The 14,675-nt window shown below is 36.0% G+C and overlaps 1 protein-coding gene across 11 annotated transcripts in view; it reads right to left on the reverse strand.

The window, feature by feature from the left end:
* Nucleotides 1–14,675, reverse strand: part of DMD (dystrophin) — a 1,138,094-nt gene that overhangs the window by 1,004,174 nt on the left and 119,245 nt on the right. For all 11 annotated transcript variants that reach the window (XM_075097793.1, XM_075097785.1, XM_075097765.1 and 8 more), the window contains exon 2: nucleotides 12,864–12,925. In XM_075097793.1, coding sequence (XP_074953894.1) covers nucleotides 12,864–12,925 — 62 coding nt within the window. The remainder of the gene's footprint in view (nucleotides 1–12,863; nucleotides 12,926–14,675) is intronic.

Genomic DNA, 14,675 nt, shown 5'->3' on the forward strand with positions numbered 1-14,675 from the left:
CCCACTTTTGAATGCATACTTGTCAGAGTTATAGAAAACCTTTCTAACTGCAACAGTCTTGTGTATTGCCCAGGACTGAAACAAGACTTGCTTTTCCCCTTGCTGTGAGCTCTGTCCAGCTGCTTTAAGAATGGGTCCCTTACAATGACTGAAAAATTAGGGTTTATATCTTATGTATACATGGTATTTACAAAACGTGTGAGACAGTTGAGAATTTCAGTGCAATCTTTCTGGCCTTTCTTAGTATTTTAGAGTCATTGCTATCAGGGTGGCAAGATAATTCTCCTTGTTTGAGCATGGACTTTTAGTTTCTGATACATTAGTTGAATACAACAGTATAATAGAACCTTTTTCTACCAATGTGATATACTGCCGCTTATACCTGACTGCAGTATGCCTCTCCTCTCCAACTTCCTTGTACCAAACGCCAGGCGTGCCTTTTACATGAATTTTTCACTAAAAAAACTAGCCTTCAACTTAATATGCAAATTTGTGTATCATTGAGGACTTTAGAGAAAAGCAAAAAAAAATCAACACATTTGTAAATTACCATCATACCTTTTTTTCAATCCAGCACATAGTAACTCTCTTCAAAGTTTATAGAATAATACATAGAACATACATACTCTGTTTTGTGCACAGGCAAAGCCTTACAGATTTATTTCTACTGAGGCTAGGCAAAAAAAAAAAAAAAGACAATATGAAGAACAGTCTCATTTAATGTTTCTGATAACTGTGGTTAACTGTGTCTGTTAAATTCTTATAACTTTCAACAGATTCAAGTTAACCAACTGGAATTACAACTTACTATGATTATTCTCGACAAGTAATGTCAGAGGGTTTTGTTTGATTGTGTTTGGTTTTTTAATGGAAAGAATTACCAATAGCTTAGGATTTTCAGTAAACTTATATGTGTCTTTTTAAAACTGCCCCAGACTGAACAAAAGATATTATTTTATTTTTTTTCCTGAAATCTTGATTTCAATAGAACCCATACTAAGTACTTGAGCACACTAAAAGCATCCTATTTCTAAGTCAGCAATACATACGCTCACACTAATATTACCAAGAAGTAAATGTGATGGGCTTAAACTGGTAAATCAATCAAACACACTATGAAAAGCAGATAGAAGAGGAAAATGGCTATTCTGTGTAATAACACCTGTCACGTAGATCTTTGAAAAAAGTGAAAGTGTTAGCAAAATCAGTGACATGAATATCAATATTTAATCAGAATGGGATACTAAAACAGAGGAAAAAGATTTATAAGTTAGGTAGCCTTTCCAGAGCAGAAAAAAAAGAGAGAGGATTTATTTTTAAGTAACTAATTTTCTAAGCAAAGACTTATTAGGATGTCTATGTCAATTTTGCCACTGCTGTTGAGAAAGAACTGCAGATATCATGTGCAAGGTGACAGTTTTTCCCCAAACATATGATCAAAGAACTGAGGTAAGCAGCTGTAAAAATCATACATATTCTTGAAGTGCTGGTCCAGAAATATCCCCAAGATCTGACTGAGCTTCTTCATACATAAAAGGCAGATATGCACAATCTGGTGCAAATATGATTTTTTACAGCCTTGTATAAATAAGATTATTATTTCTAATAATGCCCTTCTACCACAGGAACATCTTTCATAATGTTTTTTTCTTTTCTGTCTTCCTGGAAAGGTAGAACCTAAAACACAGGCACATGGTTTAAAGAAATTAACCTCTACAAAGGTTGTGTTTGATCCAGGTGTTAAATCATGTTTGTCAGCACACCCTTTGAAGGAACAAAAAGTTTTTGCACACAATACAGTTATCTCAAATCATAATAAAGAAAGTGATATGCAAAAATGTAAGAGCTTACAGAACTGGGGTAGGGCCATCTCATCATCACCAGCATCCAAGACATGCAGTCTGTAACATGGATGCAGTCTGCACAAAACTGAATACTTTGGGGTTTGGAGGGTTTGGTTTGGTTTTGGTTGTTTTGGGTTTTTTTTTGTTGTTGTTTACTTGCTTTTTTTTCCCCTGAATCATGCTTTTTGGAAAATATTTTATGTATTTAAACACATAGGAGGAATAGCCAAACATCCTGATGTCAAAGGCCGCCTATAGAAAGGGGCACAAGATGTACCCACTACCTCAGCCAGAGGGAGGTTTAAGAATGTTAAACAGCAGCAGGGGAAGGCAGTAGCTCACTGGAGGTCCTACCCGAGGGGTGCAGGCATGAAGCTGGGCTGGTGATAGACAAGTTACTCCCTGACTTTCGGCCTCACTGACTAACATGACGTGGCACTGACACAGGAGATATGCTGGATCTGTTTAAAATGTGTAGAAATCTCAAGGGAGATAGGTGCACTGCTCCTCAGTGTACGCGCTTGCACCTTCTCTTTTCCTCTCTCCATCAAACCTTAAGCATGTGATACCTTTTTTGCAGATAGGGGAAATGGTCAGTATCAGCTGCTTGAGCTTCAGTGTGTTTACATAAGAGGGCATTTAGATAAGTGGAGACAGTAGCTACAAAATGTTTTTTTTTCTCCTTTTTTATTTTTGAACTTTCAGTCCAAGTGTAACATAAATCAACTAAAGCCTTATTTGCCTCTATGAAGAGTTTTGCTTTGGAGATTCTGAAGATGGCTAGCGGTAATGGTAATGAATTCTGAGCACAGAAATGATGATGTCTACTGCCAGCAACAATCATGCAAATTTGCAAATGTTTACAAATTTGCAAGCTAGACATATGCACTACTGAGACCAATATTGTAGTACTATATTTAGCTTGTTCCTATTCCCCCCTCAAGATATATACACAATAATATCTTCAAGAGAACAGCATGTATTCAATTTTCTTTAGATTACTCTTTTTTACTTAAAGTGAGTGCAACAAAAAAGTATGAGAGTTTGAATAAAATCCTAGGAGGTGCAAGTGTGAGAAGGAAAAGGTGAAAGAGCTCAATGGACCTCACTCGACTATTTTTTTCCCCAGTAAAACATACTAGAAATGAAAGTCCAGTGCCCTCTATAGCCAATAGTAGTGATTGCTTTGCCTGCTTAGCACGTCTAATATGTCTGAGGGAAGCCCTCGTTATTCTGCAAGAAGATGCTATAAAAACAAGAATGCAAAGACAAATGATTTTAACATAATAAAAATGCATATATTTTAGTCTAGCTTCCTAATTTCACTAAGCCACTCTGAAGTTTCAAATTAAAGGTCAGGGATACTACATTATCTTAGAAGCATTTAAAACGTAGCCTCTATTCACTCAGATGTTTCTAGTAGTGGAAGTGTTTTGTCATACAGATGCTCATTGTTCAAGATAATATGCTTGCACTATTTTTGGAAGGGCAGTCACTTTTAATGGAAAACATTTTAAGCCTTAAAATTTGATTTGGAAAAGGAACATAACCTTTGCACGTGCAAACAAAAGGCAGTGAGAATATGACATTATCTTCAGTGACTAGACTGCAGCAGTGACAGCCCTAATGATTTCTGACCGGTGGGGATTTCCTGCCGGCTCCCACCGAAGGCTGCTGTGCACATGGGCAGGGTAGCTGTGGTGCCAGGCCTGGAGCTCCTACAGGCACCTTAGCCCTGGAAGGGGATCAGGCTCAGAGGTGGGTATAAAGTTCTGGCGGAGGCACACCCCACTGGGTCCTCAAGGAAAAGCTGCTCCTGACCTGCATCAGTTTTGAATTTATGCCCACTAAGGCAAAGCAGAGAAAACATGTTACTGCTTGTGCAGTCAAGGGAGCAGACAGAGCGAGTCTCACTTGCAAGCAAAAGGCCTTCTGAGAGACACGGCCAGTAACCACAGCTCTACCAAAAGACGTGCAGATAATTAAGTGGAAGGAGAAGTTTCACTTTTCATCAAAGTGAAAATTAATCTGGTCTCCAAGAGGTGCCTTGTTTAATTGCAGTCATTTAGACATTTTGGAGGAAAAAACCCAACAGGCAAAGTTGTAAAGTCTCCTGGCAGTGAGAGAATGTTATGGAGGAAAAACATTACAGAATTCTGTCTGTCCCCTCATGCACACATAATAAAACCTCCTTTGTTTGAACATCATCTTTAAAGAAAAAAACAAGCGACCAAGAACAATATATAGTCCCATTAGCTTTTCGTTAACCTCAAACGTCTATCTTTGTGTCTTTGAAGCATAACCAAATACATTTTTGTCCTTCCTAGTTTTCAGTGAAAGGGTTCTTTTCTATACTGACACTTTTCAAGGCATCTCCAGCTGCGTGACTGCCACAGTAGGTCATGCAGCTTGCGCTTCTGATGTTAGCAAGAACAGAGAAAATAGAGAAGGCCGCCCTCTTAAACAGTATTTTGTTTTTGTCATGCAGCATTGAGACACTACGCAGCTTCTGGTGTTCCTTCCTTACACAGTAAGTGCAAAGGGATTAATCCTCTATTTTAACCCCTGCCAGCATCCAGGCCTCTATATTGGACAGAGCTGATTATCTATAAGTATTAGATTGATAAGGAGACATGCCCTAAGTGTTTGGCCAATAGTAAGATGAAACTTACTTTGGAAGCAAAATATAAAAAGTCATAAAGTTTATACATTTGAAAGCTTGCACACACACTTGATGTTATGTGCAAAATTCAAAGCATGGGGATATTTGTGCCTTTAAACTGTGCCTGTTTCTGTTCATAGTAACCTTCTGTTCATTGTAACATAGTCATACAAAAAAAATCTATAAAAATACATGAATAGATAGTAGAAGTTCTAGAATTAAATTCTGAGTGAAATAAATGGCAATATTGCCATTGATATTACCTTAAAAAGTACAGTAAAAATAATTTTAAGTTATTTTTCATTCAAAAAGAAATTTATTCGAAACATCATAAATATTCACTCAGCATGTATCCCATTTGATTGCATCATAAAAAATAGACACAGAATACGGAGAACTAATAGGTGATTTACTATATATCAGTGCAAATAATTTTGAGCACGTGTTTTACTTGACATTTGCTTATATATTCTGGAGATATCCAGGAAAGGAAAATCACTTAACACTTAAAAATTTAAAGATGTTTTCTATACCAGGTTTAAACATCATTTGGCTTCAAAAAAAAGATTAAAAGCTTTTGCTTTAATAATACAGAATAGACATGATGGGCCTTTGGTGTGCTCTTGCAAGACATATTATAAAAAGGTTATTGGCATAAGAAAGCCTGGTATTTTAAAACAGTATGTATCCCAAGGGTTGATCACACAGAGCTGGAAAGCAAAGTTAAGCACTATTAATCTTCAACGAGAGTCCTGCTTATTTGCCACACTGTAAGCAGAGAAAAGTCATTTGGCTCCCACATTAGTAAACTGCTCTTTCTTATCGCTTTCTCTGAAGCACTTAAAAAGACTGGAAACAGAGACACAGAACAGATTAATTAGGTATTTAGGATGAATTAATATCAACTGTGGTGTCTTACCAACATCAAATAATACCAACTATATTTTTTTCAGATTTATCACAAATGATACAATTTTAAAGCTGTGTGTTTTTCTGAAAGTTTTCTTTCAGAAAAAAAAATAAAAAAAGAAATTCTGAGGCTTCTCCAAAGGTATTATCAATGTTTAGTTAGTGGATTGAGCTGACATCTACCATATTCACTTTTAATATGCAGCCATTAAAGATTTAATCAGGGTTTTACCATCGACAAAATTTCAAAATTTTAATAATGATCCATATTTTTTTGTCCTGTAATCAATGTTCTTACATGTAATACCTGATTGTCCTTGACATTTATCTCCAAATTAGTGTTCCTTAGATTAATAGAGCACAACTTTGGTTTTGGTGAAATTCAGCGTAAGTCTAGTGACCCACATAAGGAAATGGATATGGGCACAAAACCAGAAGCTTTTGAACCAAGCCACAGTGTGAATATGCCATATCAGCAGTAAAATTACAATACCTGCTACTTCATGACCTGGTAGATACAACACTGGCCATTAGGGAGCATTGGTTGCTCATTGGTTGTAAAGCTTGGAGCAGGGTCATCATTCAACCCTCACTTACTTTGACCACAATTACTCTTTGTAGGAGAATTTTTCAGTAATTCTTTTTATCTCTTAATTTAAAAGAATAAACATTTTTTTTTCTTAATTCTGTAATTAAGAATGAGTGTGAGTCTAGTTTCCATTTGGCTTAAAAAAAAAAAAAAAAAAAGAACGACAGTTCAAATACCTCCTGCCTCTTTCAGTTCTACCTTAACAGAAAACTGTTTGGGTAACTGAGAATGTAGGAAGAGCTCAGTCTGATTTCTATTCTTCAGCTGAGAACACTGATAAAGGACGGGTGAATTACACAGCCTGAGAATACTTCTGCACTGCAGTGTTAGATTCTGGTTCAATATACTGCAAAAATACAGAGCTAGATGCAAATGCTTTTGACTGGGAATGGCTGCAGGCTAATCTGTGGCAACATGGAACTCAGCAACCTTTTATTTACTCTTTTTCTCCAACAGACTTTGGTGGAGGCACTAAATTCTGCGCAAATGGCTAAAGCACCACAACTGTCCGAGTGAACTTTTCTGAAATTGTCTACAATGATATTAAAGTTTGTCCTGCAAAGCCAGTGCTGATGTACTCTCTGGAACTCAATTCTAGAACTAAAATCCTAGTTCAGCACGCCCTACTGATTACTTTTATTATGTGAAAGAGCTAGGGGTCTTTTCTAGTCTTCTCATAGACACGCGTATGCAACTACTGTTATGCTTTTAGAAAATACAACACACCAGCAGACATCACTGAAGACTGAGCACGCTGATCTGAATCTATGTGAAAGTGTAGGATTTAATTCTAATTTTACTACCGGTCACTCACCCGTCTAAGCAGCTGTCTTCATAAGTTAGTTGTCAAGCCAGCAGTTTGGACAGGACTAATACTGAATATTTTAACCTGTGTTTTTGTGATTTGTTGCTAACATCCCTCCCTCCAGCTCCTTTTCTTGATTATTAATTGTAGTCCAGAAATATGGTTAAAGAGATAGTACATCTGATGATGTTTGACATAGATAGTTCACAGGGTTTAACACTTTTCCAAAAAAGGTAAATGTTAAAGAAATGTGGCAAATGAAACTATTACGGTCTTCTCAACAAAGCTGCACCAGATTACTCCCCTCCCAGAGTCTGCAACACTTTTAATTCACTTTGTCATGCGTGGCATTATAAATCTGTTTTAATTTGAAGTCATTGCCAATGATAGCACAGAAAACTGAACAAGTGTGTGAGCAAAAGCAGCACTGCCAATTTCTCTATCAGATGCCAGATCTATGGTAGTACAGTCTCTCTGTACCTCAAATATTTGACTGACTTCCTCAAAAGGTCGGTAAACATTTCATTTGTACCAGTAGATTTTGTTATCTGAGATGTAGAGGGCATTTAATCTACAACTGCAAGAGACCACTGAAGTGAATGGGAGTCTCAAATAACTTCAGGTTGTCCATGAACTCAAGAAGATGGAAAGAACATCACCACACCTCAAATCATATAAGCCACATACAAATGCTGGGTAATTAGAAAATTATTTTGACTGCTATTTAGTTTGACTAAAGTTGTAAGCAATGGCCCCTTCTGTGTTTCTTTTACCCCTACATATACCAATAGTTTGAACAATCTGGCTGCTAATCAAAACAACCTCATTATTAAAAAGCATATTTAATTTTGCTGACTGTTATTCTACTAGCCACCTATATCTTGAATTAGGCTGTCAATCTTACCTTCTTTGACAGAAGCTGCATCTTTACTATGTTTCTTCTCACAATCATTACAAGAATGGGAATATAATTCCACAGTCACCAGACAAAAAACTACCACCTAATATTTCAACCTGTCTATAAGAATCTGCCATTTTTTACAATGTAAATTCTCCATTAAAAGGATTACTTAGTGAATGATCTTGGTTTTCCATAAAGCTAAGTAATGATCTATTTGGTATCCTTAAATTTATTTTCATATTCTGCCTTCTGCAATAACAACAGGAGGGAAACCAAACCAAAGCATGAGGTAGAGAGACCATAAAAATTTACCTCCTCCGCCCTGCCATTCTCTATTTTCTGACTCTTGATCCTACCTGGTTGAAGATTAATAATTTCAGTGTTTACATGAAAAAGTGTGCTGTCATATAATGTCTTCTTTGACTATATAGTGGAACTTTCTACCCTTTTGTAGCAGAAATATGGACAACCTATTTAAACCTCTGAATTTACAAGCAATTTTATGATCATAGGTTTTTTTTGATATTGCAGATTGAAATGTTGAAAACTCATTCACAAATTACCGTTCTTTTGTGAAACCCACTTAGAGGTTAAGCTGTTGACCTCAAGTTAGCCATAAAAGTATAACCTAAAATTGAAGTTGCCAAAACTTACAATGATTAGCTGCTTGCCTTCTCTGTACTCACAACAGATACTTTTACTGCTGACATTAAAATTGTCAGTACTTTGAGTCACTCCGTAATAGGGGAACAAAATAAATTTCCAGTCATAGAAGTACGCTCTTTCCTTTTTAGAGTGGGGTGTTTTTTATTGGTGCTGGAATTTTCAGGTTTTCCTTTTCAAATTAATTGCCATTTACAAGCTCTTTCCTACATGCAAGTAAAGAAAATTTCCATCTTCAGTAATGCTTTCTATTTTGAAACCTATTATGCAAGGAACAACTAAAAATGTTTAATCAGGGAGGCAACATAAGGTCATCTAAAATGTGGTACAGGCATTGTTAACATAATTTTTCTAGCTGTTTCAAAGCTCCAGCAGAGAGCTCCTATACTCAAGGGCTCGTGATATATTTGCATTCTCCCAAAACACACAGTTCAGATGCTGTGTTTCATTTATAAACAAAAGTTTCAGTTATTTCAAATTTTAGAAGTTGAGATCTGAGCAAAAGCTATCATAACCAAGATTAGCTATATCTCTTCTGAGAGCTCTAATTATAGTTCTATTATTAAAAACTAGGTTACAATACGTTCCTTTGCCATCATTACACACACCCTGCAGAAATTCATTATTTTATAAATAAACTTCTTCTGAGGACAAAGTAAAGCTCTTTCTGAATAAAATTATATTAAAGTAATATGCTCCACATGTTTAAAGTTGCTTTGAGTTTCCTCTTATTGGATGCCATTTAGATGGTAAATGAAGAAGGTATCACTAAAGAAAATCACCCACAATGTCTATTTTTAAAACAGGGAAAACACAAAGGTCTCTTGGATTACGTTCTCCCATTTCTCCTATATTTTTAATTTACTAAGTGTTTTATCTCACAAACATTAAAAGCCAACTTTTGGCCTACCTTACTGAAACAATGATGAATTTCTTATAGATGAGTCACATACTGTAACCTTTAAAGCACAGATTTTCTGCATAATCCACTTACTAGCTAGTAAAAGGAGTAGGAATTACAGAGAAACCTGCTTTCTTGACAAGCTCTAAGAGAGACCTGCAAATGCATTTTCCTCAGTTTTTCCATTTAGAGCACCCCACTCAACCTGCCAAAAAACTTTGAAGAGAGACATGGTCTCGCCCATAACAACTGTAATCTTGCATACAGTTCTACTAGCTTTCCCTAGGTACTCTTTCACAGACTTCTTGGTAGTACTCCAGAGGTTTCCAGGGTCTGCACATCACAAACAGAAAACTGCCAAGATGGTGTGGGTGAGAGTTTGTTACAGATTTCATGTTAGGGACTTGACTCCTTAGCTAAGAGGTAGCAGAGTTCATTGCTGAACTCAAGGCATCTGAGTCAAAGTAGCTACAGATCATCCAAATAATATGCCACTGCATGCGTGGCCAGAAGAAGGACTACTGCTTCCCTCCAGACCTGCAATTAATAGATTTTTTTTTTTTCCCCCACGAATAAAAATTATACATCGGTTCTTATGTTATGCTGATGACACATAAATTAAAAAATGATTGTTCAATAATTTATAACTTTTGGCATCAAAAGCATTATTTGTATTTATGTCACTAGTCATGTGAAAGCAACTTGCAAATGTGAGTGTTTTGAAAGCTCAGTCTGAGAATAAGTGTACCGAGACGTAGGTACTCTACTAGACACTGAATTTTCAGGAAAGGAATACAGCTCTTTGAGGAGGGATGCACTAGAGACCCAACACAAATGAAGATTTAGAACATTTAGATCTAAGCTTTTACTTTGACCGCATAAGTAGGGATATTTTTTTTTTTTAGCTATGGAGAGTGGTGGATGGGTGGGAATGGTATAAAACAATTTCATTCAACCCTAAATATTTCACACTTAATTAATAACCTGGATTCCACTATTTGCTAATAAGAGAAATGACTGACAAAATATATTCCTTTATCTTAATTCTGACACAGTAGGTTAACCTGCTCAAGACAGCACCTCTAGAAGCACATAGGAGTGAATACAAACCAATTCTACAATGAAAGTAATTTATTTAACAGTTTTACAAAGCTAACGATGAGAAATTGCTAACCAGGAGTAGCCCATTAACTGAAATCAATTCCACAGCTAGAACCAGAGGTGGATTTGAACCACTGAAAACAAGTCAGGAGAAGAAGGTGTATAAGTGGTAGATTTCACATGGAGACCCACTTTAATGTTTTCAAGACCACCTCTCCCAAAATGTCCCGGTCTTTAGAAGAGGGAGAAACACAGTCCCAGGACAGCACACAGCTATTAACTATGACCGCTCATGCTACAGTGGAATACAAGCAGGGCCTCCTCTATTGCTGTTCTGAAAACCCTAGACAGAAATGAATCTTGCACAGTACATGACTACACTAAAGAGCAAACCATATTTTCTGCATGTGTACCACACAGGCAGCCAGCAGGTACTACTAAGCTTACCAGACATATGCGATTTCCCATTTCAGACAAACTATTCTGGTGTTATGCATAACAATTTTGTAGGGCAAGAGTAATTTGTCCAAGATTTAAAGGTCAAGGGTTTTTTGGTAGACTGATTTTTGAAATAAAAAGACCCTGTCCAGAACAGGTGATGCACGAGGCAAAGAAAAACTTGAACCATAATGTTTAGGAGGTTTTCCTCAAAGTACAAATGAAATAGAGGGAGATCAGTACTTTTCCAGTATATTTATGAATACATGTTCACATACAACTAAAAATACCATTTATAGAACTGAACTAAAAGGTAGATAAAATACCATTAAAGTACACTCCACTGAACTAGAATTGGAGGAAAGACAGCTATATCATTCAGATGACTGAGTGAAACCTACCATTAAAAGCATCTGCTGATAGGTCATATTTCGTAAACCCTTCATAATTCTTACTGTTATTCTGCAGACTTGCTCCAAGTTTCCAGGAAACAAACCTTTCTGAGAAAGCAACACTCTAGGAACAAGGCATTTTCTTTAGATAAGAAAGAAACAGTTACTCTTAGTTTTCTCTAACTATTTCTGTGACCACAACAAGGCCTAACTGGCAAAACATTTCAGATTAGCTTGCATTAGATCACTACTGCTGGTGCTACTTCTTCATATATGGAACACCAAGATAGTAAATTACTCAAGTGGAAATCTCACTATTGCCAAGTAAAATCAAATAATTACATATTTCATCTTCCCTGAAGAAATTCTATTATCACAGCCATAATAAATTTGCCAATTTCCCTTTCTTTTTTTTTAATTTTTTTTTTGCAATAGTACCATGTTGCTGACTCGTTTTCTTTGTGATTTGTCTTACTTCCCAGAGTTTTTATTTGCTTTATTTTGGCCAGCCCAGCTATCCTCCCTTTGGTATGCATACTACGCATACATTTTACTTCCATCCTAAATACAGCACTTCAGACTTGCCTTGTAATTTATCAATCAATTTCAGATCATTTTTTCAAGACTGTATTTTGTCCTGATCCAGTCCTCCAAACAGCTGGACTCTTTGCTGTAAAGATGCTTAACACAAATGCATGCTGCCTAAGTCACTTGAGTTGCTACTAGAGTACACTCCAGACCATGGAAAAGTCCCGGAGGACTCCCTGTTTGCCTGAACCACTGCTGAGCATGTTTTTCAACATTATGGTGGTCATGATCAGATTATCTTACTTCTCTTTTTTAATGAGGAGAATCAGATGGGACACAATCAAAAGCCAAGCTCAACAGAGGATATATCACAGCTACTATTTCATTGTTGTCTATCACCAATTATTCCCTAGTAGATAAAATGACAGATTATGGGATGGATTTCGTTTATTACTGTCAAATACAGTTCAGTAATTATCCTCCAGGAATTTAAAAAAATGTTTAATCAAATTAATAGTTTGAGCTCAAATTTTCCTGTGTATTAAAGATTAAATTATTATAGACTGCCAGGGGGTGGGAGGGGTCGGGGGGGAGCGGGGGAGTGTCCTTTAAGAAAGTTAGTTATTCGCTCTTTTTTTCCAGTACATTTGAAGGCTTTACCATTCTCCAAGAGTTCACAAAGATAACTATTTAAAAACTTATTATAATTGACTTTCTTAATTTGCTGACTGGATCACACCTCTTATCTTTGACCTTGCTTCTCTCCAGTTCATTGGGTTTTGTTAAATTTGTGATTGCAATTAGAAACAAGAGAAGACAAGCTCAATAGAAGAAATTCTTCTGTATATTAGCAACATAACAAAGGAGTCCAACAAACAGTAATACATCTGCATCACTAATTTGAGAAAAGGAAAGGTAAATCAAGGCAGAGAACATTTTGAGAAGACTATGGCTTCTTACATTTCAATCCCTACTGAAATCAAGGGAATAAATCAGTCAACTACATTCAGCAATACCTGAAACTTTTAACTGTTACCTTGAAAATTAAGCCTCAGTGAAGGAATATAAAGTTGCCTGAAAAATACACAAAACATATTTTGGTTTATAAATGAATAAAAATATTTAATTACCTTAGCAAACTGTGCATTTATCCATTTTGTGAATGTTTTCTTTTGAACATCTTCCCTTTCATCTGCAAGAGAAAAGTAAAACACTTCATTAGAATTATTCAACAGAATAATACTATATTATTGGTTAAAGCTTCAGTCTTTGTTTGTAGTATAGCTACTACTAATAACTCAAATGTATTCAGGGCACCTATTTGGATATATTCCTTGATAATTACATCAAAATATTTTTTAAAACCTACAGGTTCCCTTCATAGTCAAGTCTATATCCTTAGCTCATGTCATCTATTCTGTGGTATCTCATCTTCTGGAAGGGGACATGTTGCAGTAAGATCTGAAATATCCCATTTAAATATTTAATTTCATCTAAGTATATAACAACATGTTACCCAATGGTTTTGGCAGCAGGATAATCTTCTACAGCACTTTTAGAAAAGTACTTGAAATAACAAGTTTATATGCACATCCTCAAATTCCTTGGGGAATTGAAACATTCTGACCACAATGATAGCTCTCCATTGGTAGCCCCTGCCATACCTGATGCCTTTTTTGCCTTGCAGCTATTTACCTGTCACGTTTTCTTACATATTTCTCCTCCAGTGGGAAAATAATAAAAAAAACTGCACACATTTGTTCAGCCATAGATGAAATTCCTTCTCAGTTCTTTAATATGAAAAACATTGTAGAGGGAAATGGTTATCTTAGGCCTTGATTTCTCTAAGTTATAAGTACAGTCTTGATACAGAATGGAACTGGGCACACAAAGGCAAAATTCTGATGTGTTTTATATATGTGGGAAAAGGAAGATACCTTCAAATTAGAACCTAATAAGTATTTGCTCAGAAATATCTATTAGGCATCATCCCTAGAATAATACAGAAGGGCAGACCTCTTTGTATGACAAAGTCAAACCAAACTAAAAATAAAGGGCATATGCGGAAAAGGCTGCAGAATGCTTATACTAAAACAAAGCTCACTCAATGCTGTCTTTTGGTTTGCAGTAAAATTCTCTACACTTCATAAAGAAAAAGGGATATTAAATTCCCATCTGAAATGTTCAGCAATTAATAATGTTAATGGATTCAGCTGAATTTGAAAGACAGTTATGGATGAGATACATGAGAAATGCACAGCATTAATAATGCACTTTGCTTTCCCTCCCTCCACACCTCCGAGGAGACAAGACAAGGCAAATCTTTTTGATACAAATATACCTTTTGTTCTTAAAACCTCATCTCAAGAGCACTTTAAATGTACCTTTCATAGGAATGTTTTCCATTCTCAATAATAAAATGTACTCATGAAAAAATAATACCAGAGTTTGTAAAGCTACTATTTCATTACAAAAAAGTTCTACATACATGAAGGAGTGTATTCCAATTGCTTTCAGATGATCATGAGTGAAAAGATTTACAACGCAATAGTACTACTGGAAACATGCCATAGAAGTCAGGCATTATATACATTCTGCTGCTAATATATCAGTATATGCTACAATAAACTTTCTAGAGTTCTATTGCTGTCTATCCAAAATAATGTTGCTTGCTTCATCCCTTGGCTGAAAGTAGTATCTGAATAGTTAGAGATTCATCAAAAAGCAACAGCATGTGGAGGAGATGCATGCTTTTGGTACTAAATTATGCTAATGCTGTTAAAAAATTTATTTCTCCCCACAAGCATCACCTCCCTCTTTGTTGACTGTTAGTAAGCTGTTTATTATATAGTTTTGACTCACTCTAGCTGTGTGCAATACACAGAAGGTGGGAAAAGGAAGATGCATTTTGTTGGTGGAAGATATATATTCAATCTGATGTT

This window comes from Phalacrocorax aristotelis, chromosome 1 (assembly GCF_949628215.1).
Source record: "Phalacrocorax aristotelis chromosome 1, bGulAri2.1, whole genome shotgun sequence".
Lineage (NCBI taxonomy): Eukaryota > Metazoa > Chordata > Aves > Suliformes > Phalacrocoracidae > Phalacrocorax > Phalacrocorax aristotelis.